The sequence below is a fragment of the Canis lupus genome, chromosome 18 (assembly GCF_048164855.1).
Source record: "Canis lupus baileyi chromosome 18, mCanLup2.hap1, whole genome shotgun sequence".
NCBI classification, from domain to species: Eukaryota; Metazoa; Chordata; class Mammalia; order Carnivora; family Canidae; genus Canis; species Canis lupus.
In genome coordinates this window covers 41,621,453-41,644,327 of record NC_132855.1, presented here as the reverse complement: position 1 = coordinate 41,644,327, position 22,875 = coordinate 41,621,453, and the positions used below count along the sequence as shown (strand labels likewise).

At 39.6% G+C, this 22,875-nt stretch overlaps 2 protein-coding genes and 1 pseudogene across 36 annotated transcripts in view; 1 reads left to right on the top strand and 2 right to left on the bottom strand.

Moving 5' to 3' along the window:
• GNGT1 (G protein subunit gamma transducin 1) overlaps window positions 1–22,875 on the top strand; it is a 340,161-nt gene that overhangs the window by 308,659 nt on the left and 8,627 nt on the right. For 22 of the 35 annotated variants that reach the window (XM_072784157.1, XM_072784137.1, XM_072784136.1 and 19 more), the window contains one exon: window positions 10,734–10,778. The exons of 9 other annotated variants lie outside the window; for them this stretch is intronic. Coding sequence is in view for 14 of the 26 variants with exons in the window: in XM_072784137.1 (XP_072640238.1) it covers window positions 10,734–10,778 (45 nt within the window). In the remaining 12 variants the exon portion in view is untranslated. Of the gene's footprint in view, window positions 1–10,733; window positions 10,779–16,702; window positions 16,791–22,875 lie in introns of all 35 variants that reach the window. 4 more of the 35 variants (XM_072784156.1, XM_072784153.1, XM_072784165.1 and 1 more) reach the window with 2 other exon arrangements.
• Window positions 653–2,192, bottom strand: LOC140609052 (tubulin polyglutamylase complex subunit 2 pseudogene; annotated as a pseudogene).
• TFPI2 (tissue factor pathway inhibitor 2) lies at window positions 10,498–15,217 on the bottom strand. The gene is made up of 5 exons (XM_072784132.1): window positions 14,836–15,217; window positions 14,364–14,549; window positions 13,092–13,271; window positions 11,481–11,651; window positions 10,498–11,120 (listed from the first exon to the last, which is right to left on the bottom strand). Exons 1-5 carry the CDS (start codon window positions 14,921–14,923, stop codon window positions 11,038–11,040), a joined length of 708 nt encoding a protein of 235 aa, XP_072640233.1. The 5' UTR covers window positions 14,924–15,217; the 3' UTR covers window positions 10,498–11,037.

The following is a 22,875-nucleotide window of genomic DNA, read 5'->3' as shown; positions in this document are numbered from 1 at the left end:
ACTATATGAATTCTACATGGTAAGTTGTAATGCTTCCCAAAGCACAAAAGAAACTAAAATAATTTAATTCTATTAGCCAAAACACCTTTGGTGCCATCAATTTCATTGTATTTTAAATATAAAGTTTTATATGCATAAGATATAATAGTTAATGCTTTTAAACAGAATGTTCATTTATAGTTTTGTTGGGGGGGTCTTACTGGAAACAACAAACTTTATAGGAAACTGAAAAAGAAGCAGAGTGAGAATTCCTCATGAAAAATGAAAAGAGCATATACAATTATATCTTCAAGAATTTTAATGGAATTTTATGACCCATCAAACTAAGGTATCCCCATTCTCTAACAGAAATAAACTGAGAAAGAGCAGTATGAGAATATTCTAATGCAGGGCTGCCCAACATAACTTTCTGTGATGATGGAAATGTTCCATTATCTTTGTGCTGTCTAATATAGAATCTATAGGCCATGAATACTCACAACGTAGCTAATGTAATTGAGGAACTGAATTTTTAATAGAGTTTAAATAGCCACGTGCAGCTAGTGGTTACCAACTGAACAGCACAGTTCTAATGCCTCATGGCTCAAAACCAGTGGTTTCTTACTTTCTTTCTTTCTTTTTTTAAAGATTTTATTTATTTATTCATGAGAGACATAGAGAGAGACAGAGACATAGGCAGAAGGAGAAGCAGGCTCCATGCAGGGAGCCTGATGTGGGACTTAATCCCGGGACTCCAGGATCATGCTCTGAGCCAAAAACAGACATGCTTAACTGCTGAGCCACCCAGGCATCCCAAAACCAGTGGTTTCTTTGGGGGACTTTTCTAATCACTGCTAAAGGATGTAGAGGGTTGGAGATTGAAAGAGAGAAAAGTTAACAGATTTAGCTACTTAAATAAGTTCTAAAACTCCACAGCTTTCAGAAGCAGGGGGGGAAGAAAGGGCTTTAAGAGAGACCTGAGTATGCCCTTGAACTCCTAGCTACTGCCAATGGGAGTAAAAAGCCTATGATTTGGCTCACTCACATAGGAGGAGGCCTGTGGTGCCACACACAGAACCTGAGGCTTGGGCCATCTCTGTATGGAAATCATTGCTGTGGGGAGATAGGGATGCTCATTTCCAGACACTTTCCAGGACTAGAAGAGGACTTAGAGGTGGAGGGAGGGCCTGAGGGCCCTTTCTGGCCACCTGCAGGTTGGATAGGCCCTCTCTTTTTGGGGAGTAAAATCTTGTTCTTGCTCTTAAACTCTTTGCTGGGGTCCAGCTTGTTCACAAAGGATTTGGTCTATTCTGAAAGCAGGTTTGGGTTGTAGGTGATAAGTTTATACATGTTGAACCATTGCTTGACCTATGAGCTAAACCCATAGCTGGTGAAGGCATACTATAGCAGGCCCAAGTACATGATAAGCAAGTGATAGTAAGTGGTAAAGGTATCTGTGAGAAAATGCTGGTGTAACATTCTGTTTAGGAACCAGATCTCAGTGTCTTGTGAATGCTGGGTTTCCCCTATTATGGATAAAGCCAACCTTCCTATTCCCATTGCAAGGATCCAGTTCAAATATCACACTGTGAGAATCAAAGTGAGGCTTCTCTGGTTGTTTTCACTGGGCTTCAAGTGTATCAACTTCCAGGTCTGCCAGAGTTGGTGTATTAGGGAGCAAATACACAGAAGACTGGTTGAGTTGAGTCAGCTTTGAGATGCTGCTAATTGCCATGCTGCCCAGTTGGAGTACTGTGCTCATTCAGCTTCATACTCCATGTCGTGTGGAAGCCATTGGTCATCGGGTAAAAATTCTGTAGCACAGTTATTTTTTCATTCCCATGAAGACATTATATGACATTCAACAGGTGACTTTTCTGTGATAGTGACTTCTGTCACACCTGATGAAGACTCTAGGATGCATGTGATCCTCAAGGTCAGCTTCTCCTGGTGCAGCTTGCTGCAGCCTGGGGGCAGCATCTCCTTCATGACTCGTTTCCTCACTCCAGCTTTATTTACAGTTTTTGATGTTTACATCTTCAACTGCTCTCATTGCATTTTGCAGTTACGTGCTTCCATCTGGGATCAATTTCCTTCAGAACTCCCAATAATGTTTCTTGTAGCACAGATCTGCTGGCAACGAATTCTCTCAGCTATGTTTAACTGTAAACATCTTTACTTATCCTTCAATTTTGAAGGATTTTTTTGCTGGATATAGAATATTGGTTTGTAGGATTTGTTTGTTTTTCTTTTTTTTTTTTTTAAGATTTTGTTTATTTATTCATGAAAGACACAGAAAGAGAGGCAGAGACACAAGCAGAGGGAGAAGCAGGCTCCCCATAGGGAGCCCAATGAGGACTCAATCCAGGATACCAGGATCAGGTGCTTAATCACTGAGCCACCCAAGTGTCCCTGTTTGTTTTTCTTCAGTGCTTTAAAATGTTAATCTTTCAAAGGGTGTGCCTGTGCTCTCCTCTAGGATTTTGATGGAATCTTGTCTCACATTTAGATCTTTCATCCATTTTGGGTTTATCTTTGTGTATGGTGAAAGAGAGTGGTCTAGTTTCATTCTTCTGCATGTGGATGTCCAATTTTCCCAGCACCATTTATTGAAGAGACTGCCTTTCTTCCAATGGATAGTCTTTCCTCTTTTATCGAATATTAGTTACCATAAAGTTCAGGGTCCACTTCTGGGTTCTCTATTCTGTTCCATTGATCTATGTGTCTGTTTTTGTGCCAGTACCACACTGTCTTGATGACCACAGCTTTGTAGTACAACCTGAAATCTGGCATTGTGATGCCCCCAGATATGGTTTTCTTTTTTAAAATTCCCCTGGCTATTCGGGGTTTTTTCTGATTCCACAAAAATCTTAAAATAATTTGTTCTAACTCTCTGAAGAAAGTCCATGGTATTTTGATAGGGATTGCATTAAACATGTAAATTGCCCTGGGTAACATTGACATTTTCACAATATTAATTCTGCCAATCCATGAGCATGGAATGTTTTTCCATCTCTTTGTGTCTTCCTCAATTTCTTTCAGAAGTATTCTGTAGTTTTTAGGGTATAGATCCTTTACCTCTGTGGTTAGGTTTATTCCTAGGTATCTTATGCTTTTGGGTGCAATTGTAAATGGGATTGACTCCTTAATTTCTCTTTCTTCAGTCTCATTGTTAGTGTATAGAAATGCCACTGATTTCTGGGCATTGATTTTGTATCCTGCCACGCTATCAAATTGCTGTATGAGTTCTAGCAATCTTGGGGTGAAGGCTTTTGGGTTTTCTATGTAGAGTATCATGTCATCGGCGAAGTCAGCCACAGTAACTTCTTGCAAGATACATCCACGAAGGCAAAAGAAACAAAAGCAAAAATGAACTATTGGGACTTCATCAAGATAAGAAGACATAACGTAAAGACTGCTAACTCTGGGAAACGAACTAGGGGTGGTAGAAGGGGAGGAGGGCGGGGGGTGGGAGTGATTGGGTGACGGGCACTGGGGGTTATTCTGTATGTTGGTAAATTCAACACCAATAAAAAAAAAAAGGAAAAAAAAGATAAGAAGCTTTTGCACAGCAAAGGATACAGTCAACAAAACTAAAAGACAACCTACAGAATGGGAGATGATATTTGCAAATGACGTATCAGATAACGGGCTAGTTTCCAAGATCTATCAAGAACTTATTAAACTCAAGAGCAAAGAAACAAACAATCCAATCATGAAATGGGCCAAAGACATGAACAGAAATCTCACAGAGGAAGACATAGACATGGCCAACACACACATGAGAAAATGCTCTGCATCACTTGCCATCAGGGAAATACAAATCCAAACCACAATGAGATACCACCTCACACCAGTGAGAATGGGGCAAATTAACAAGACAGGAAACCACAAATGTTGGAGAGGATGCGGAGAAAAGGGAACCCTCTTACACTGTTGGTGGGAATGTGAACTGGTGCAGCCACTCTGGAAAACTGTGTGGAGGTTCCTCAAAGAGTTAAAAATAGACCTGCCCTACGACCCAGCAATAGCACTGCTGGGGATTTACCCCAAAGATGCAGATGCAATGAAACACCGAGACACCTGCACCCCGATGTTTCTAGCAGCAATGTCCACAATAGCCAAACTGTGGAAGGAGCCTCGGTGTCCATCGAAAGATGAATGGATAAAGAAGATGTGGTCTATGTATACAATGGAATATTACTCAGCCATTAGAAACGACAAATACCCACCATTTGCTTCAACGTGGATGGAAATGGAGGGTATTATGCTGAGTGAAGTAAGTCAATCGGAGAAGGACAAACAGTGTATGTTCTCATTCATTTGGGGAATATAAATAATAGTGAAAGGGAATATAAGGGAAGGGAGAAGAAATGTGTGGGAAATATCAGAAAGGGAGACAGAACATAAAGACTCCTAACTCTGGGAAACGAACTAGGGGTGGTGGAAGGGGAGGAGGGCGGGGGGTGGGGGTGAATGGGTGACGGGCACTGAGGGTGGCACTTGATGGGATGAGCACTGGGTGTTATTCTGTATGTTGGTAAATTGAACACCAATAAAAATAAATTTATTATAAAAGAAATAAAAATAAAATGTTAATCTTTCATTTTCTGACTTCCATAGTTCATTTTGAAATGTCAGTCATTAGTCTTTTTGATGCTCATTTGGAGATATTATCACTGTTTTTCTAGGCATGTGAATATTGTTTTTAGCTTTCAGAAGTTTGACTATCATGTGCCTATTTGTGTTTTGTTTGTTTTGTATTCTGTTTGGGGTATATAGGGCTTCTTGAATGCATAGTCACAGGTCTTTAATTAGTTTGGAGAAATTCTTAGCCAATATTTCTTCCAATATTTCTTTTTATATTCAATATAATATTTCTATAGAGCATAAAATCTTCCTTATCTCTTCGTTAAAATGTCACTGTGTTTTACTGAGGACATATCTCCTGATCTACTGGGCTTTGGCACAAATATCATAATTTCTGCTTTCTTGCAATGAGGTCACATAATCAATTTAAGAGTTGAGAAAGTGTTAAATTAACCCAGCTTTCTGACATTTCATACAATGATGCAACATCATAATCCAACAGGCAGTAAAGACTTCAGTAATGCATAATGTCAAAAACTTGAAGAAGTTTAATTCTTATACATTGCTGGCTACAGATATCTGGAAAGCAATTTGACAAAATAGAGTATGTTGAATGAACATGTCTTTAGCAGTTTCATTTTCATGTATATATATGTATATAGAATGAGCTATGTATATAAATATTGTTTGTAATAACCAAAACTAAATATCCACAACAGAGAAATGAATACACTGTGCTATATTTATGTAATAGAATAATATAAAATATATGAAGCTGATCTTCATGAAACAATATGGATTTATAGGGTATATCCAAAACATAATAGTAAAAATACATGATGGCAATAGATACACATGGTGTGACACCATTTAAGTAACTTTAAAACACATAGAACAATACTTCATATTGCTGTGGGTTATTATATGTATGATACAAGCACTAAAATATGCACAGAAAGAATCCACTCCAACATCCATGCTCCAACAGGGGAGCAGCTGCTTCTCATGAAAGTGACGGGAAATAAGAAAGAGGTGCATTCTGAGTCTTGAGCTCTATTAAAATAGAAAAAGCACCTGAAATAAATTAGCAAACTTCTATCATGTTTTTTAAACTAGGTTGATTATGCTAGTTTCTGTAATTTTCTAATTCATTTGAAACCTTTCATGATTAAAATTAAATTGTAAAATTTAAACTATATTTTTATGTTAAAAATTTTAAGCTAAATTTAAAGGGAAGTATTAACCTTTAATGAAAGAAAATATATAAAATTTTTAAAGATTCAACCTTAATTATAATCCTGGAAATGCCAATTAAAATAATGATGAGATATAAATTTATTATAAGAAAGAAATGAGTTGTTTTCTGTTCATTTAAAACCCAATGACTTGGGCATTTGCATACATTCTTAGATTCTTAGATGGTGGTAAGCTGATATAACTTTATAAAGTAATTTTTCAGTATATATTGAGACCATTAACATGTTCATACCTCTTGACTAAGTTATTTCTACTTCAAGGAAACAGAAAGGTAGTTGATTATCACTTAGTGGTGAAATTCTGGATTATTTTTGTTTTTACCCTTTTATATAATTTTAATTTTTTATTCAGTATACAATATGCATAATAACTTTTTTTAAGTCAAACTAATAAAAAATAAAAATATAAAATATTTATAAATATTAAAAATATCTATAATTGTAAAAATATAAAAATAAAAAACTAAAAGAAAAAAACCACCAGCATAACCAGCATTCCTCAAAGTATGACACACTCAGTGTACCTCCTAATCATCTGGAACCACTGTTTGTAATATATATCTTTGCCAACTCAAATCCACTAAGCCAAAACTCCTGGGCATGGGGCATAGGAGCCTACCCTATCCCTGGCTCCCTGAATGGTTCTCAGGCACAAAATTTGTTAACTACATTACAAAAAAACAAAGCAGTATGACATTCTTTGGAAATTGACTATAATTTAGTGCAACTGAGTTGTAGCTTACAGATGATGGTGGAATGGGGAAGATAAATCTGGAGAGGAATGGCATGGTCCTCTTGTAAGAAGAAATCTTAAATGGCACACTAGGAACTTGGACAGTTAACATGAAGATTCAATAGGAAACCATTGAAGAGTTTTAAGAGAAGTAACCTGATAAGATTTTTTTTTCAGAAAGATTACCCTGGCATCAGTGTGCATGACTGGATAGGGAGCAGACAGGCAGGAAGGAAACATGGGAGAATGTGTTAATTTTCGTGGAATAAAGCAGTAGTAGCATAGACTTGAATACATATACTTGGTGACCAATTGAATACTGAGTGAAGGGAGAAATAATTTGTAATGACTCAGATTCCCACATTTGCTTGCCTCCATTCCAGGCTTATAACAGAATATCTAGACAAAGAATATCTTAAAACTACAAACTGTACTTTTCTACCTTTCCTTATTTTTATCACAAGACCTGTATTTTGGGACAGCCTGGGTGGCTCAGCAGTTTAGTGCCGCCTTCAGCCCAGGGCCTGATCCTGGAGACCCGGGATTGAGTCCCACGTCAAGCTCTCTGCATTGAGCCTGCTTCTCCCTGTGTCTCTGCCTCTCTCTCTCTCTCTCTCTCTCTCTCTCTCTCTCTGTCTCCCATGAATAAATAAAATCTTTTTAAAAAAAAGACCTATATTTTACTGGAAACATGAAGCCTATGAAGATAAGCTTGTGCAGCCACTATAGTAATACAAGGACAGACACTCCAGAGGACATTCCCTTACTGAATAATATCATTAGTTAAATGTCTACAAGACTGTTGGCAGGGACAGCATGTATACTTGGAGATCCTGTGATCCAGGCAATCTTAACGTTTCCATTGCAGTTTCTATGGTTAAACATGTGACAGTGTGTATGCATAGAGGAGGAATGAGTGAGTGGTGATCCAGAATAATTTTTTTCAATAAAAGACTATGTTATTAAAAGCCAACCCATTCTTTTTTGTGTCTTTTTGTGTCCCCGAATGAGACATTCCTTTTAATCAGTCTGTCTGGTGAAACCACAGCAGTGACTTGTCTTCAGGCTGATTGTGGCAAGAAGGAATTTCCCTTAGACTGTAGGATGACCTATGACAGCTTTATACATTTCTTCATTAAAATAAAATGGCAGAGGTTTGGGGGATTAGAAAATTGTTTTCTAAAGGATCTAATTCTTGCCCAACCTGAACAGAGAGCTGCAGCTGGAGGCTGAATGTAGGCTGAGCAGTCTCCTGAGGGCTTTTGGCTGCAGGGGAGTTAAAGGCAGCAGCCACCAAATCAAGCTTTCCTGTAGCACTAGGAACCCCCAGAATTCCCAAAGGCTCTGGATCACATACCAGACAATCCCAGAATACAGAAAATCCTTCTGCAATAATCATTCTCAAAAACTACCAAAAGTAGTCACAAATACAGGCCTTATTCAGCCAAAACCTCTTAATGACATGCTGCTTTTTGTTACATCCCCTGTAAAAGCTATAAAATCACTGCCTCCTCCCCCCATTCCTTTAAAAAATTTCATTGGTTTCTTGGAGAACCTAAGCTGTTTGCCTATACAGCAGCTAACATTATGGATTTGGCTGACTGACCTTCCCTGCATTCTTGTAACTTGTACCTTTATCCCCAATGTCGTCTCCTGATCTGGCAATATGATAGTGAGATTTAGAGGTTTGATTAACTTGCGGTTGAATTTTTTTTTTCTTCCTGCAAGATTCCTTCATGGGGAGGAGGTATGCACTACTTATTGCGTCATATCAAGAACCAAATAATGTCTTCTGGTACATTTTTAGTAATGTTAAAATTATCCATGGATTCAAAGGCATAAGCCTAATTCCTCCATCAGCCATTCATTCCATGGCTTCAGCCTCCATAGATGATCATTACCCAGATGTATACTTTCATTAGAGGTATCTTCTAACATTTTCATGTGTGTATTAGGTGAGATTCTTCTGTGAATAACTTTCACACGTTATTTCATTTCTTGGTATAATTTTAAGGATAAGCAAAATGGGATAAATGCTTTATTCTTTCTGTTAATTTATCATTTTTCAAAGGAATGAGAGAGTGCCCTAGGAACCTCCAAAAGTGATCAACGTGTGTGTAATTATTTACTTGTTTCGTATTCATTCTTATATATATTGTTATTATTTGTTTTGATGTTCATATTGCTTCATTTTAGATCGCTGAAAAGCCCTTACTGTTACTCTCCTATTTTTGTGACATAATTCATTAGTCTTTAATAGCTTCCTTGCTATCTGGTATAAGATGGCCCAGGTTCATCTTATCTATTGTCTCAGACCTGGATTCAATGATTTCTCTGAAGAGCCCTGGTTCCTTTTAGTGAGAAATCATATTTACAGACCACAATCTGAATGCAAGGCATACTTACTGCTACTAGTTTGTCATTGCTTCAAGGACTTTTCAATGGGCAGGTGGAAATTCTTTTTTTTTTTTTTTTTTTTGAAAGAGAAAATTTTGAGTTCATGCTAATATTTATATCCCAATTTAAGAGTTAAAGGTTTTTTTTCTAAATTTCTTAATTTTGTATTTATATTTTTTCTCTTAACACTGAAAATCTTGACTTCTAAAGAGATATAAATTCTTATATTTTCTTACAGAATATATAGTATAATGTAGCACTCTATATATGATAGGTTCAAAAATAACAGTATCAATATTACTAATAAGTGTACCAAATGCAGGGGCAACAGGGTGGCTCAGTTGGTTAAGTGTCTGCCTTTGGCTAAGGTCATGATTCAATTTCCTGGGATCAAGCCCATGTAGGGCTCCCAACTCAGTGGGGAGTCTGCTACTCCTTCTCACTTTCCCTCTGTCTTCTCTCTCTCTCAAATAAATAAATAAAATCTTAAAAAAAAAACCTACTAAATGCATTTTCAGATTTCTTCAAAATTTATTTGAGCCTCAGATTACATCCGTTAAAAGATAGTCAAAATATTGGCTTTGAAAGTCACCAGAAGTAGTCATATTCTTTGTATTGTTAGGCCTCTGTCCTGCGATAGGTAACTATTTTTAATATCTTTATGTCCTTTGTGATGTGTGTTTATTCATGTTCTAGACCCTGTTTTTTTTTAATTTTATTTACTTATTCATAAAGACAGATTGAGAGAGAGAGAGAGAGAGAGAGAGAGGCAGAAACACAGGCAGAGGGAGAAGCAGGCTCCATGCAAGGAGCCTGACATGGGACTTGATCCTGGATCTCCAGGATCATGCCCTGGACTGAAGGTGGCGCTAAACCGCTGAGCCACCCCAGCTGCCCTAGACCCTGTTTTTAAAAACCTATTCTGAAGATCAGATGATATCCATATATAGATATTTTGCTCGTTTTTCACCCATTCCTTCAACCAGTTCTCCTATTGATGATTATCTTCAACCAATTTCCTATTGAGGATTTGTTTCTAGTTGTTCCAAATAATATATCAGTGAATGTCCTCAGGGTTATACCATTTTGTATTTTTGTCACCATACCTTTAGGATAGATTTTGAAAAGAGGGATTGCTCAAGCAAAGGTCAATGCACTTAAAATTTTGCTAGATTGGAGGCATACTTTTAAACATATTAATCTTGCCATGAAAATGTAGGAATTTTAAAAAATATTTTTATTAAAGAGAAGAAAACCATTTAACTGGAATGATCATTTTATCAAGAATAATTCAGTAGTGGAATTTATATTATTAAATTCATGCATGCTCTCTGGTGTAATATAAATAAATGCCTTGAACACTTCAAAAATTTTAACAATTTTAGTGGTCTCCAATCTATTATATCTTACGAAGTAATGTAAGATCTATATATATAAACAAATATATACATGTTAGTGGGGATAGATGGGTGGAAAAGTAGATAAAGAAAAAGAATCTTATCCCCAGGAGAAAGCATTTCTGGTTTTAATAAATTTACTAACTTTTTATTCAAAAAAGATAGTTTATTATCTTCCAAATGACACAGTACAAACAGAAGTTAGTCATGTCTGCATAATAGCACTTGTAATATTTTCTAAAGTGTTGGTAAATCTGCAAGTTTTAGGTCCTTGGACCTAAAATATAATCCAACGTTTACATGCAAAATGAAATGTGTTTGCTGGTCCTTTTTATGATCATGTGTTAAGAGAACATGATTATATTGTCTTATGCTTTTCAGTTATTATCACCTTCTGAAGTCAGGAAAAGCAACCCCAAGAACTGGGTGAGTCATATTTGCTTGTATACCTTTATGCACAGCAAGAATTCAACTTCATAAAACATAGGTGAACAGTAAATTAAAAATAGTAGGTTCACATTTGAATAGCAGCTAGTTATGTATAAAAATACACAAAAAAGTAACCTGTAGCAATAAAAACTGGTGAATAAATCATTAATGATTTATTTACCCATGTTGCCATATTATTCTTCAGATCTAATCATAGAGGCGATAGCATTCACAAGATGACATATAAGGGAAAAAGTTAAGATTGCTTCTTCCAATTTTTCAGCCTTCTATTCACCAAGGAAAGCTTTGTCATCTTCTTATTCCTTTCCTTCTTCAAAGCTTAAAGTCAACAAAATAAAAATAAGTATATCTCGAGTCTATAGACTCCCTTTAAATCAACATTTCCAATATGCTTACAAACTCACCTCAACAATTTTTAATGATCATAAAGTCAGTTTTACTCACTCTCCCCTCAAGTCAATGACTTTCTACCTTTAAAATGCAAGTATACAGCTACAGTGTGTTGTAGCTAGTCAGTAGAAGCATTAAATAAAACAGTTCAGTACTAAAGTGCTATTTATGTACAAGTAGTCTAGAAATGGTAATCTGCTATTAGGAAAATGGATACATAAAATATAATTGTGCTTATGAATTATTTATAAAATTAGTTTAAAAATGGAATATGAGAAAATCCACTACCTTTTACACAAACATTTTTGCAGTCCTTCATGCTAACAAAGTTATTGTCATTCCCTCCACAGCCAGTATAGGCGAAGGCCTCACAGGTTCTATGTCTGGGATTAAAATAGTAGCGAGTCACATTAGCAGAGCACAGTCCCTCATCTTTTGGACTGTAGCAAAATGATGGACCTTTATGAAAAAGAAAATAAAATTAGAAATGCAATAAATACCAAAATTAATAAACTGTGATGATTACTGAACTGACTGAAGAAAATCTAATCCCAGTGAAGCTTCATTCTGAATTCTAAATATCATACTAAACCGTTTAAAAAGTGTGTCTCGATTCTCAAGAAAGCTTACATGCCATAGTTTGCTGATTCTAAAATTTTTATAAACTGGAGACAATTTCTTCTGAAGCTATGTCCTTGTATCATTCGAATGTGTAAAGAAATTAAACCCAAAATCAGATATGGTCAGGCAGAAATCGGCGATGTATCAAGGGTTGGTATATGACATGCTTCAGTAAACTTGTTGGTAGGTTTATTTTAAATGTTTTTATCAGCTCTCCTTCCATCATTAGTTAAGGATACATGTATCTAAATTCCAAGTCGCCACTAGGACATTCACCTTTATACAAAAAAAATTTAAGGAAACACCAGCAACAACCACCTCCTCCTTAACTCAAGATTTTGCATGTTGACCACAGAGGTACATACAGAGCTTCCTCAAGTCGCTGCCAAAGCAAGATTCCTTGTTTGTTAAGATTTTCCTTATTTCTTGATGTATGTGTCTCTAATATGCCTAGGGAAAATGCCTGTATTATGTCTCTCTGCAAAAATATTGCCCAAGTAACCCATCATTTCAGGGACTGAGGGTGTGGGGATGTGGGGAAAGGAATCAGATCAGAAAAGAGAAGAATAGAGATCTCTTTGTCCTGCAGTTTATAATTACTAAAAGATGTAGAAATCTAACCAAAAACTTTAGAGAGAAATTTTCAAGATTCACATCTTACATCTGTACACAAGTGATTCCATACAAACCTGAGGTCATGGCATTCAGAATACTGTGATTTTTTTTTTTTTTTTTTTTTTTTTTTAGATTTTGTTTTTCATTTGAGAGAGAGAGAGAGAGCAAGCAGAGGGGGGAGGGCAGAGGGAGAAGGAGAAAGAGAATCTCAATCTCCATGCTGGGCATGGAGGCCACCTTGAAGCTCAATCCCAGGACCCCGGAGATCATGAGCTGAGCCTAAATCAAGAGTCAGATACTTAACCGACTGAGGCACCCATGCACCCCCAGAATACTGTGATTTTTGTGTGTAAATTGAGTAGATGAGAAATAGTTCTGAAGAAACCATTTAGAACAGGAAGCAGAAACTTAAATCATACGTGGCTTTATGACTTTCCAGCCCTGAGAATTTGGCAAGTCATTAACTTCTGGTAGCCTGTATTCTCATATGTAACATGGGAATAATAACACTCCCTCACAGGGCAATACTGTTAAGATTGAATCCTCCTATATGTGATATCCCCAGAACACAAGCCATGTCAATTACACATAAAATTATTGACTTTTTTTCATCCTAAAATCTTAAAGAAATGAGATAGAAGCCCCATAAAAAATAGTACTTACTTTTCTTTGGTGCACAGAAGTTCATACAAGCAGCCTCATCCGGGAACCTGTTCTCATTGCTGTGACAACCGCCAGATAGGAATTTTTCACATGTCATGGATGTTAGATTGAAGAAATACTCCTCTTTGTTCTCTCCACACTTCTCCTCATTGACTTCCAACCTGCAAATTTTGGGAACTTCTAGAAAAAGGAGGGCATAAAACAATGTCAGTCAAAAATTAGCTTTCTTAGTATTACTTCAAAACTACTGTATTTTCCAGAAACAACTGGGGAGATAAGAGTATCACATTTTGTCCTGGGATAGTAAATCCCCAAAAGACTTTTCATTAATCCAGTTATTTAGATTTTTTTTAAATAGTGGCTCCAGACCAGAGTCAGCCAGATACAGTGGAAACTCTCTGTTCTCTCAGGGTCTTCTCATTTCTCTACACGTGTAGTTAATCAAGCTTACTCACGGGAATACACATTTTCCCTTGGCTTAGCTCCTTGAATGGCAGAGTCTCATGTCTTGTTACTGGCCTCAACAGATACAGTAAATATGATTTAAATGAAATAAAAACCATGATCATGAATCTCCACTATATCCCTCTACTAACCCAAAACATGTTTGGGCATCGGGACAAAAGGAAAAGTGAAGGTCAAGCTAAATCACACTTTAACAATAAAATCCGCTGACAGTATTTCAGATCGACGGATAATCGGCACTGAGGAAATGGTGCTCTCAAGGGGGCACAAAAACCATCAGCTCAGAACTAATGATAAAGAAAAGTAGGGATCCCTGGGTGGCACAGCGGTTTGGTGCCTGCCTTTGGCCCAGGGCGCGATCCTGGAGACTCGGGATCGAATCCCACGTCGGGCTCCCGGTGCATGGAGCCTGCTTCTCCCTCTGCCTGTGTCTCTGCCTCTCTCTCTCTCTCTCTCTCTGACTATCATAAATAAATAAAAATTAAAAAAAAAAAAGAAAAGTACTTGGGCAGCACCTAACACGTTATGTACCCCCTGCAGTACTGTGCCCTACAGTGAACCCTTGCCCCGAACCTGCACAGACCCTCTGCATTACGATAAAGGCCACTTAGGCGAGAGATTCGTTAGCCCCCGTCAACTGGTGATTACTTTCTGGAAATAATGAGTGAGCCTTACTTAACGTCTGGGAAGAATGCAGGCTAAAGCTCACTGTAGGGAACGGGATCTGGGAAAGGAGTTTACGAGCAGCCCTCCTGCTTCTGCGGAAGGGGCCGCGCAAGAGCCTGGGGCTTGCCCACCGCCACTTACTCTCAATCCTCCAGCAAGCCTCGTCGCAGGCCTCCCAAGTTTCGAAGTTGTTGGCGTTGCCCCGGCAGCCCCCATAGGTGAAGGGGAGGCAGCTCTGCGTGTACCTGTCGTAGTAGTAACTGGGGATCAGCGCCCGGCAGGGCCCCACGTCGGGCGGCAGGAGGCAGGTCTCCGCGCTGCTTGCTCCTGCAGGACCAGAGGGAGAGCCTGAGGGACGGCAGGGCGGCCGCCTGTCTCCGGGAAGGCAGCTGCTCCCCGGGGGCCTCGGTCCCCGCGTGTCCCAGCCCAGGGGGTCGCGGGGAGAGAGTACAAGCTCCGGCCCGGGGGGCCCTTCCCGCGGCTCCTGGACGCCCTGTGCAGCTGAGACGGGGGCCCCGGGAGAGCGGGGCGCAGGCAGCGGGCGCAGGGGACCCCCCGCGGCCGCAGCGCCCTCGCCGCGCAGCTGAGACGGGGGCCCCGGCCCGGCCGGTACCTGGCGCGCCCGCACCACCGTCGCCCAGCGCGGTCCCCATCAGGAGCAGCGGCAGCAGCAACACCCCGAAGGGGCCAGCGGGGTCCATGCGGTCGGGTTGCGCGGCCCTCCGGGGGGCGTTCCTGGAAAGTGCCGGCGGGAGGAGGGTGCACCGAGTCCGGCCTCCGGGCAGCCTGGGTGCCGACGCGGTGGGTGCCTGCTTTATGTAGGGTGAGCGTCCTCCGACCCCGGACGGGGCGGGGCGTGCCGGTGCCGAGCCCGCCAGGCTGATTCATGCCCCACACGCTGTGACCCGCCGCAGCCCGGGGTTGGAAAGCGTACGCGGGAGAGGAATTCCCCGCCAGGTTGAACCTGCCTCCCCAACTTTCTCCTGTCCTGGGCGGGGATGACTGGATGGGGCGTTGTGTCAGGAATGGGAAGTCAGCGAGCTGGAGGGAAGTGACCTGGGGGTGATTGCACAAGGCTCCAGCTTGCAGCATCACCCTGAAGCCTGAGTCCTCATTTGGAAAGCACGACGTCCAAGTATTCCAAGGGCAGAGAGAAAATGTGGAATTCAGTGCGCTGCGGGGAGCCTGTGTCCTTGCAATTGATCCCTTAATTAGACTAGAAATTTAAGTACGTGTATTTATTTACAGTTATACATATGTGCCTATTTCGGTGGAGATTTAATTTACATTTAATAAAAGACTCATCATGTGTCTTAAGTGTACAGCACCATTGCAATCAAGTATTAGAACACTTGCAGCACCCCAGCACATTCTCTCATACCCCTTCCCAGCCCATCCTTCCAATACCAGGCGGGGGCAACCGCTTCCGATTGCCAGAGGTTAGCTTTGGCTGTTCTTGAATCTCATCCAAATGGAATAATAAAGAACATATTGGGGCAGCCGGTGGCTCAGCGGTTTAGTGCCGCCTTCAGCCCAGGGCGTGATCCTGGAGACCTGGGATCAGTCCCACATTGGGCTCCCTGCATGGAGCCTGCTTCTCCCTCTGCCAGTGTCTGCCTCTCTCTCTCTCTCTCTCTCTCTCTGTGTGTGTGTGTGTGTCTCATGAATAAATAAATAAAATCTTTAAAAAAAAAATAAAGTACACATTGTTTCTACTTCTTTTGCTCCACTACTTTTTTTTTTTTTTTTTTTTTAAGATTTTACTTATTTACTCAGAGAGACACAGAGAGAGAGGTAGAGACACAGGCAGAGGGGGAGAAGCAGGCTCCATGCAGAAAGCCGGGTGTGGGTCTCAATCCTGGGACTCCAGGGTCACACCCAGAGCCAAAGGCAAAGGCTCAACTGCTGAGCCACCCAGGTGTCCCTGCTCCACTTTTTAAGACACACCGTATTATTGCAGAATTCATTTCTTTTAAATACTGAATCCATTCTTCCAATATGTGAATATATTACAAATGTCCTATTACTGGATAGTTCTAGTTTGGGACGGTTAGGAATAAAGCTGCTTTGTGCATACATACAGCTTTTATTACCCTTGGGTAAAATATTTATAAATGTTAAAAACTGCCATCTTTCCGAAATGATTATACCATTTTATTTACCCTTCCTCCCATCAGCCGTATGTAAGTATTGTAGCTATGTTTTTTTGAGCTGGAACATGAAAATCCAAAGAGAAGTGGCCATGCAAGATCCCACATCAACCCTTTCCTTCACATTTCCTAATCTTCAGTGTGTCTGTTAAAGTTCATTTCTCCTCTGACATTTTAGCCTGGTTCTACCTTTTTATTTATACAAAAAAAAAATTGCCTATGCTCAGATTTCACATGAAATATTAAAGATATTTTTGGAGAACAGTTTAATGGGTTCTCTTGATGAATGTGTCTTCCTTTCCTCCTCTTTTTCTTCTGTAATATTCTCAGGAGAATAATTATTCCTGGCTTCCCCTGAGGATCCGGAAGGAGTTTACAGGAGTTCTCTTGAAAGTTTCTGAGAAACCCTATGCTTACAGTGAGTTAATAGTCTGGAACAAAAAACAACAACAACAAAAAATAGTCTGGAACATTTTGCACACTATATCCTCTGTGCCAGTTTTCAGTTATACTGATGTCATGACATAGAATCATACTTCTAAGAAAACTAGCCTGGCTTGGACATATTCAGTGTTACTGATGCTGTCAGATTACCAGATATCTATGATTAAGACCAACAGTCTAAGATGTAAGGATAAATGTTTAATAACCAGCTCTCAGGAAGGGGGAAAAAGGAGGGAGCATGCTGATTTGTTTAGTTTACTGACTTCCATGGTGTCAGTACTCCCACTACGGCCTATTTCAAGCTACCAGAATTGGAAATAGATAGGTACAAGCAGTTCACCAGAGCCAGTGTGAACTGGCTCTAGCACGCCAACCACTGAAATAGCCAGCTAGTTTTGGAAAGACACACCTATAGAAGAATCAGATTAGACCTTCCCAAACATTGATAGGGTAGGGAAAGTTTTATCAAACAGCCAGTATCACTTTCAGGATAAAAGTTAATTCAACTTCAAATTTTCATTCTTCCGAATATGATTTTCATTCTTCTAAAGATTATTAAGTATATCTCCCATATGGATTTAAATAAATTCAAGGACTGATTCAGACTTGTCATTCAGCATTGACTATTGTCACTTCTGTCCTTTGTTCTCGGGGGTTGGTACTTTCTGATCATCTTTTGCTTCATAGAAAAGTAGGAATCTCGAATTAGAGCAGGTTATTTTGGGAAATTGCATGACACAATGAGAAAATGAATTTTATTTCTTGCTCCTTTGGACAGTCACGTAAACTCTTTCTCTGAGCCTCAGTTTCCTTATCTGTAAAATGGATATAATGACTGTACTTTATAAGTGTTTGATGAGGACTATAGGACTAAGTACTTAAGTGCTCAAAGGGATGGGCTCTAGCTCCTTACACACAGGAACAGAATGCAGCCAGATTATCCACCTTCCGATTGCCGTTGAGAGCCTTGGCACAAAACTTTGAGATGAAGTATCAATGAAAATCAGGAAACAGCAACATAAACTGGCCTTGGGCATTGCTCTCACCAGCTCTCCTCTTTGGCTGAGCTCAGAGATCACCTCTCTGCCTAGGAAGGTGTCACCCAATCAGATATAACTTCATGATGGTTTCTTCTGGGGAAATGAGTTTAGGGTTCTTTCAGCCAGAGCAGAATCCTCCATCCTAAGTTCTCAGGATGTGGGATCACACATGGAGGGGAAGGGGAATGGGGACAGGGCCCAAATCAGGCTTTTCACCCCTCTGTGGTGGGTGAAATTCATGTTCGGAGGTACTCCATAAATGTTAATTTCCTTCCCTTATTCTATGCCAACTAGGGTACATCTTTAACACCCCTGTGACCACTGAGCAGAGACAGGGAAAAAGAAATGAACAAGTGGGGACAGTGAGAAGTTTTGAGATTATCAAGCCAGGTTATCAGGAAGGAAATTACTCCTCTTAATTGCAAAACATTGAGTATCTTTCTATCCATGAAAAGGAAATCTTCCAATATACGGGGAATCTGAATTTTTCTGGGACTACTTTAAATTACAGAATTTATCCTGAGGACCATGTGGACGAAGCCATGTGACCACTACAACCAGCCTCCATAGGGATGTCACTGTAGTTCTATATCCTGAAACCAGTATCTAAGCCAAAAAGTTACCACATAGCAAAGGAAAAGAATTCCTTTATCCAAAGTCAACAGGAAGTACAAGACTGGAGGCAAAGAATAGTCATCCAGATTGATTTGTCATTGTTATACCAAGTAATAGTTTTAGTGACTGCGACTAAAAATAGAAGTTCAAAATAGTTTGGAGTTCTGTTAAGTAAGGCATGGAATTCTTATAATTTGAATGTTGCAGGAACTGTAAATATTATCTATTCCACTATTTTCAACTTACAGAATTATAAATGGAGACCTAGTCATGTTTACTTACCTTAGTTGTCAGCAGAGCTGAGAGTAGGACCCAGCTTCCTGATATTCAGCTCTGTGTTCTTTCTGACATTCCCATACCTGGACTCTTTCTACTGTTCAAAGACCTGAGAGTAGAACATGAAATACCAGAATTAAAACCCAGTGACTTCAGAAGCACTTGTGCATGTGTCAGATCCTTATTTCTATTATTTCTCATCACTCCCTTCTGGGCCTCATTAAAAAAAAAAATTAAAAATGGATACAAAGTTGACTTGGAACACATTACTTCTTGAATTCTCCAGTCTTGAGTATGATGTTTTAGCTTCTAAGAGCCACACATGCTTGGACAGCGATCATGAATTTAAGTCAGACACCTTAGAGAGAAGTGGCATATTTAGCTCATGAATGAATGAGGAGAATTAATTGAGCCCAGTGACTTGGGGATATATATTATATAACACAGTCACACAAGGAGTTACATTGATAACTTCTTAATAAAATTCTAGCTGCCTGTTAGCTTAGGCCCTGTCAAAATCTGAAGTGAATCCAACTGGCACTAACAAGAACTTTAACATTTGATAAGAAAGGCAGTTAATCTCTTCTGAGAGATTAGGGATCACAAGGATTTTGTTCAAGTTTAGGCAACTCCTTCACCACCACCGAGGCATTTTTCTAGCGAGTTGGGTCATGTAGGAAATGTTTGCTCTAGTGCGCCCTCTGTCTGATATTCAGTGCATCTGTGAGCATTGGATAATAAGGTGGAGTCACGTAAGAGGATGAGATATTCCTTATGCCTAATATTATTATTCTTGTTCTCCTTAGGAGGAATGAGATAATGGGGTAATTAATGTGTCTCTTACCGTGGTCATTTTTTCATCCATATATTTTAAAAATAAGCAGAATTAATATTTAATATGTGCCAAACCTTGTGCTAGGATTTGAGATACAAAGATAAATACATTTAGGGATCTCACAGCGTAGTAGGGTAGACAAATGAACATCAAATAAGCCAGTTGCAGTGTGGTGTTTTTAGTACGATATTAAAGATATGTGCTAGGTTTTATGGGATCATGGAGGAGGAAATAAAATTTTAACAAGAACTCGATTCAAAACAAAAACCAACCTGCACAAACATATCTAACATATCTTCTATGCCTATGGGACACAGAGACTCATTCCTTCAATAGCTAGTTGCCGTGGTAGGTTTTTAAAGTTGCTTTGGTTCTAGTAAAGCATTGCCTTCTGCAGGAATGCAGTGACTGTCTGCAGTGATGTCTGTTCTCTTCTACCTCCATATGTGTTCACTCAATTACCATGCCTACTTCAGAGTCAGACCATCTTTTCTCTTACTCAGATTGCTGTATACTTAACTATGCAGGGCACCCAGAAGGTTGGGACAAATTTTGGACCATTTTATCCAAGATGTTTTTGGCACAGTACAGCCTCACCACCTGCCCAAAATTCTAGCCTGGGCTACCAACCACCAGAGAATGGCATGTCAGGAAGAGGGGAAGACCGAGAAAATTGCCTCTAACTCCTGCATAGCATGTGGGAATAGTAATAACTGTAATAATGAATTTGATGCTTATTGAGAATTTACATTGTACTTTGCATACATTAACTCATTAAATCTCCCACAGTAACCACTGATATAATACCTTAGTCTCCCCACTCTGCAAATGAGCACTGAAACTTTAGGTGAATATGTGACTTGGCCAAAGCTACACAGCTAGCTCAGGCAGTCTGAATTCTGATCCACTGGTCTTACTCACTGTACAGATTTCTTCTTCTTACACATTAGTGGGGACCTAAGTCAGGCTAATTATTTATAACATGTGCTCATGACCTTAGTTCAGTACCTGGACAGCTATATTACAGATTTCTTTTTTATTCAAATATAAAGTATGTAATTGAGAACAAACACATTGAATGCATTGCTATAATGCTCTAAGAGAAACGTCTGCCAATGTTAATAATCAGATTAGAGGATTGAGAGAGTTAATCACTAAAGTCCTTATTTTCAGGGTTATATTTAGCAGAAGGTAATGGACCTTGACCTTTCGAGTATAAAGACACTCTTTCATACACAAATATTGTCATTTTTATAACCGAGCCCAAATCTCATGTTAGTTATACATTATTTACTAAAGTGTCTGTCATAAACCCTCCATATGTTCATTTGTTCTAGTTTTACGTGGAAAAACTTTCATATCTTAAATCGCACAGGAGAGACAACCTGCCATTTGGGGGGAGGGGGAGGCCGTAGTTGCAGTTTGAAAGGGCAGTACATCTCCTAAGACTCTCATTATTTCACTGTTTTCTCTCTCTCTCTCTCTCTCTCTCTCTCTCTCTCTCTCTCTCTCTCTCGACTATTACCCAAGGAAAAAATGGAGTCACACTAAAAGGTCTGCATTAGAAGAGAGTTGAGTACACTATATGGACTAGATATACTGAATGAGCCAGAGAAGTGTGAGTTGTTCCTACTGATCAGTGGGATCTCTGACATTCTCTTCCCTTCTGTGCAATAGAAGTCATGCTCTGGTCCAATCAGACACTAACTCCATAGCTACTGTTCTGTGTCCTTTCACCTCATGCCTTCTCAAGAACTTCACTCCTCTCACTCCTCTGCAACATCAGTTCTTTCAGTAGTTTCCATTTGGAGTGCTCCATCTCTGATTTTTTCTGTCTCAAACTTTAAATTCATATTTGACTCTTCATCCCTTTCCTGTTAGAGCCTTATTTCACTGCTCACTTTTCCAGCAAAACTTATCAGAAGTGTTGTCTTCACTATCTGCCTTCCACTTCTTCATCTCCCCCTCCCCCCCCCCTTTTTCCACATTGCACTCCATTCGACTTGCACATTGGGAAGAGGAAGAACAGAAAGTGCTCCCATCAAGGACACCTCATCCTGTTGCCACATCTTACTGGACCTCTCAATTCATATGACACCCAAAGCAGCTGCCTCTGTGGTCTTCAAGGACCACATTTTTCCATCTCAGCAGTATTTAACAATTTCAAATTCTTCCCTATTCTTGAAATGCTTTTCTTTTAGTTTTTACTTTACCATATTCTTCTGGTTTTCCCCTACTTAGTTGACTATTCTTTCTCAATCTCCTTCTCTGCATGTCCATTAAAGGTGGGGTGACTCAAAGCTCAACCTTGAGTACTCTTGTCTAACTATATTTTATTCTTAAGTGATTTTAAGTATGCACACACACACATATACATATACATATATTCGTTTATAATCTTGACCTCACCTCTGAATTCCAAACACTTAACATCTACTTAATATCTCTACTTGGATATCTAACAGACCTCTCAGATATGTGTCTTTTTTTTTTTTAAATTTATTTATTTTATGATAGTCACAGAGAGAGAGAGAGAGGCAGAGACACAGGCAGAGGGAGAAGCAGGCTCCATGCACCGGGAGCCCGACGTGGGATTCGATCCCGGGTCTCCAGGATCGCGCCCTGGGCCAAAGGCAGGCGCCAAACCGCTGCGCCACCCAGGGATCCCTCAGATATGTGTCTTAAACCAAAGTCTTGGTCAAATACTCCAATCCTCCTTCTTTCTGTCAATGACCCTTCTACTTAGACTTTCAAGCCCCGAACTATGTAATCACTCTTGATATCTCCCATCCCTTCATCACTCAATCCATCAGTAGTCCTGTCAATTCTACCTCCAAATCACATCTCTAATCTTCCTAAATATCTTTATACCCATGGCCACCAATATTGTTCAAATCTATCTGCTCTTAAGGGACCATTATGTTAGGTTCTTACATAAACTCTCAGTTTCTACTTTTGTTCCCTTGCAGCCCACACAGCAGAGTATTTTTAACCCATCAGGCCCTGTCACAACACCTCACTTCTTCAAAATAAATCAAAACCCTTCATTAGCACTTCATTTTATTCCTCACCATTCCTCTGAATGACTCTATGTGATTTGACTGTTGTCTCCCTTACTGACCTTATCCCATGATCCCTTACTCTCCCTTGATCTCACTATACTGGTTATACTGTGTTTACTATTCTTCTAGTACAACAAATTTGTTCCAACCTCAGGTCCTTTGCATGAGCTGTTCCCTCTGCTTAGACCTTCTCCACACACGAAATGCTCATCTCCTGACCTTCACTGTCTC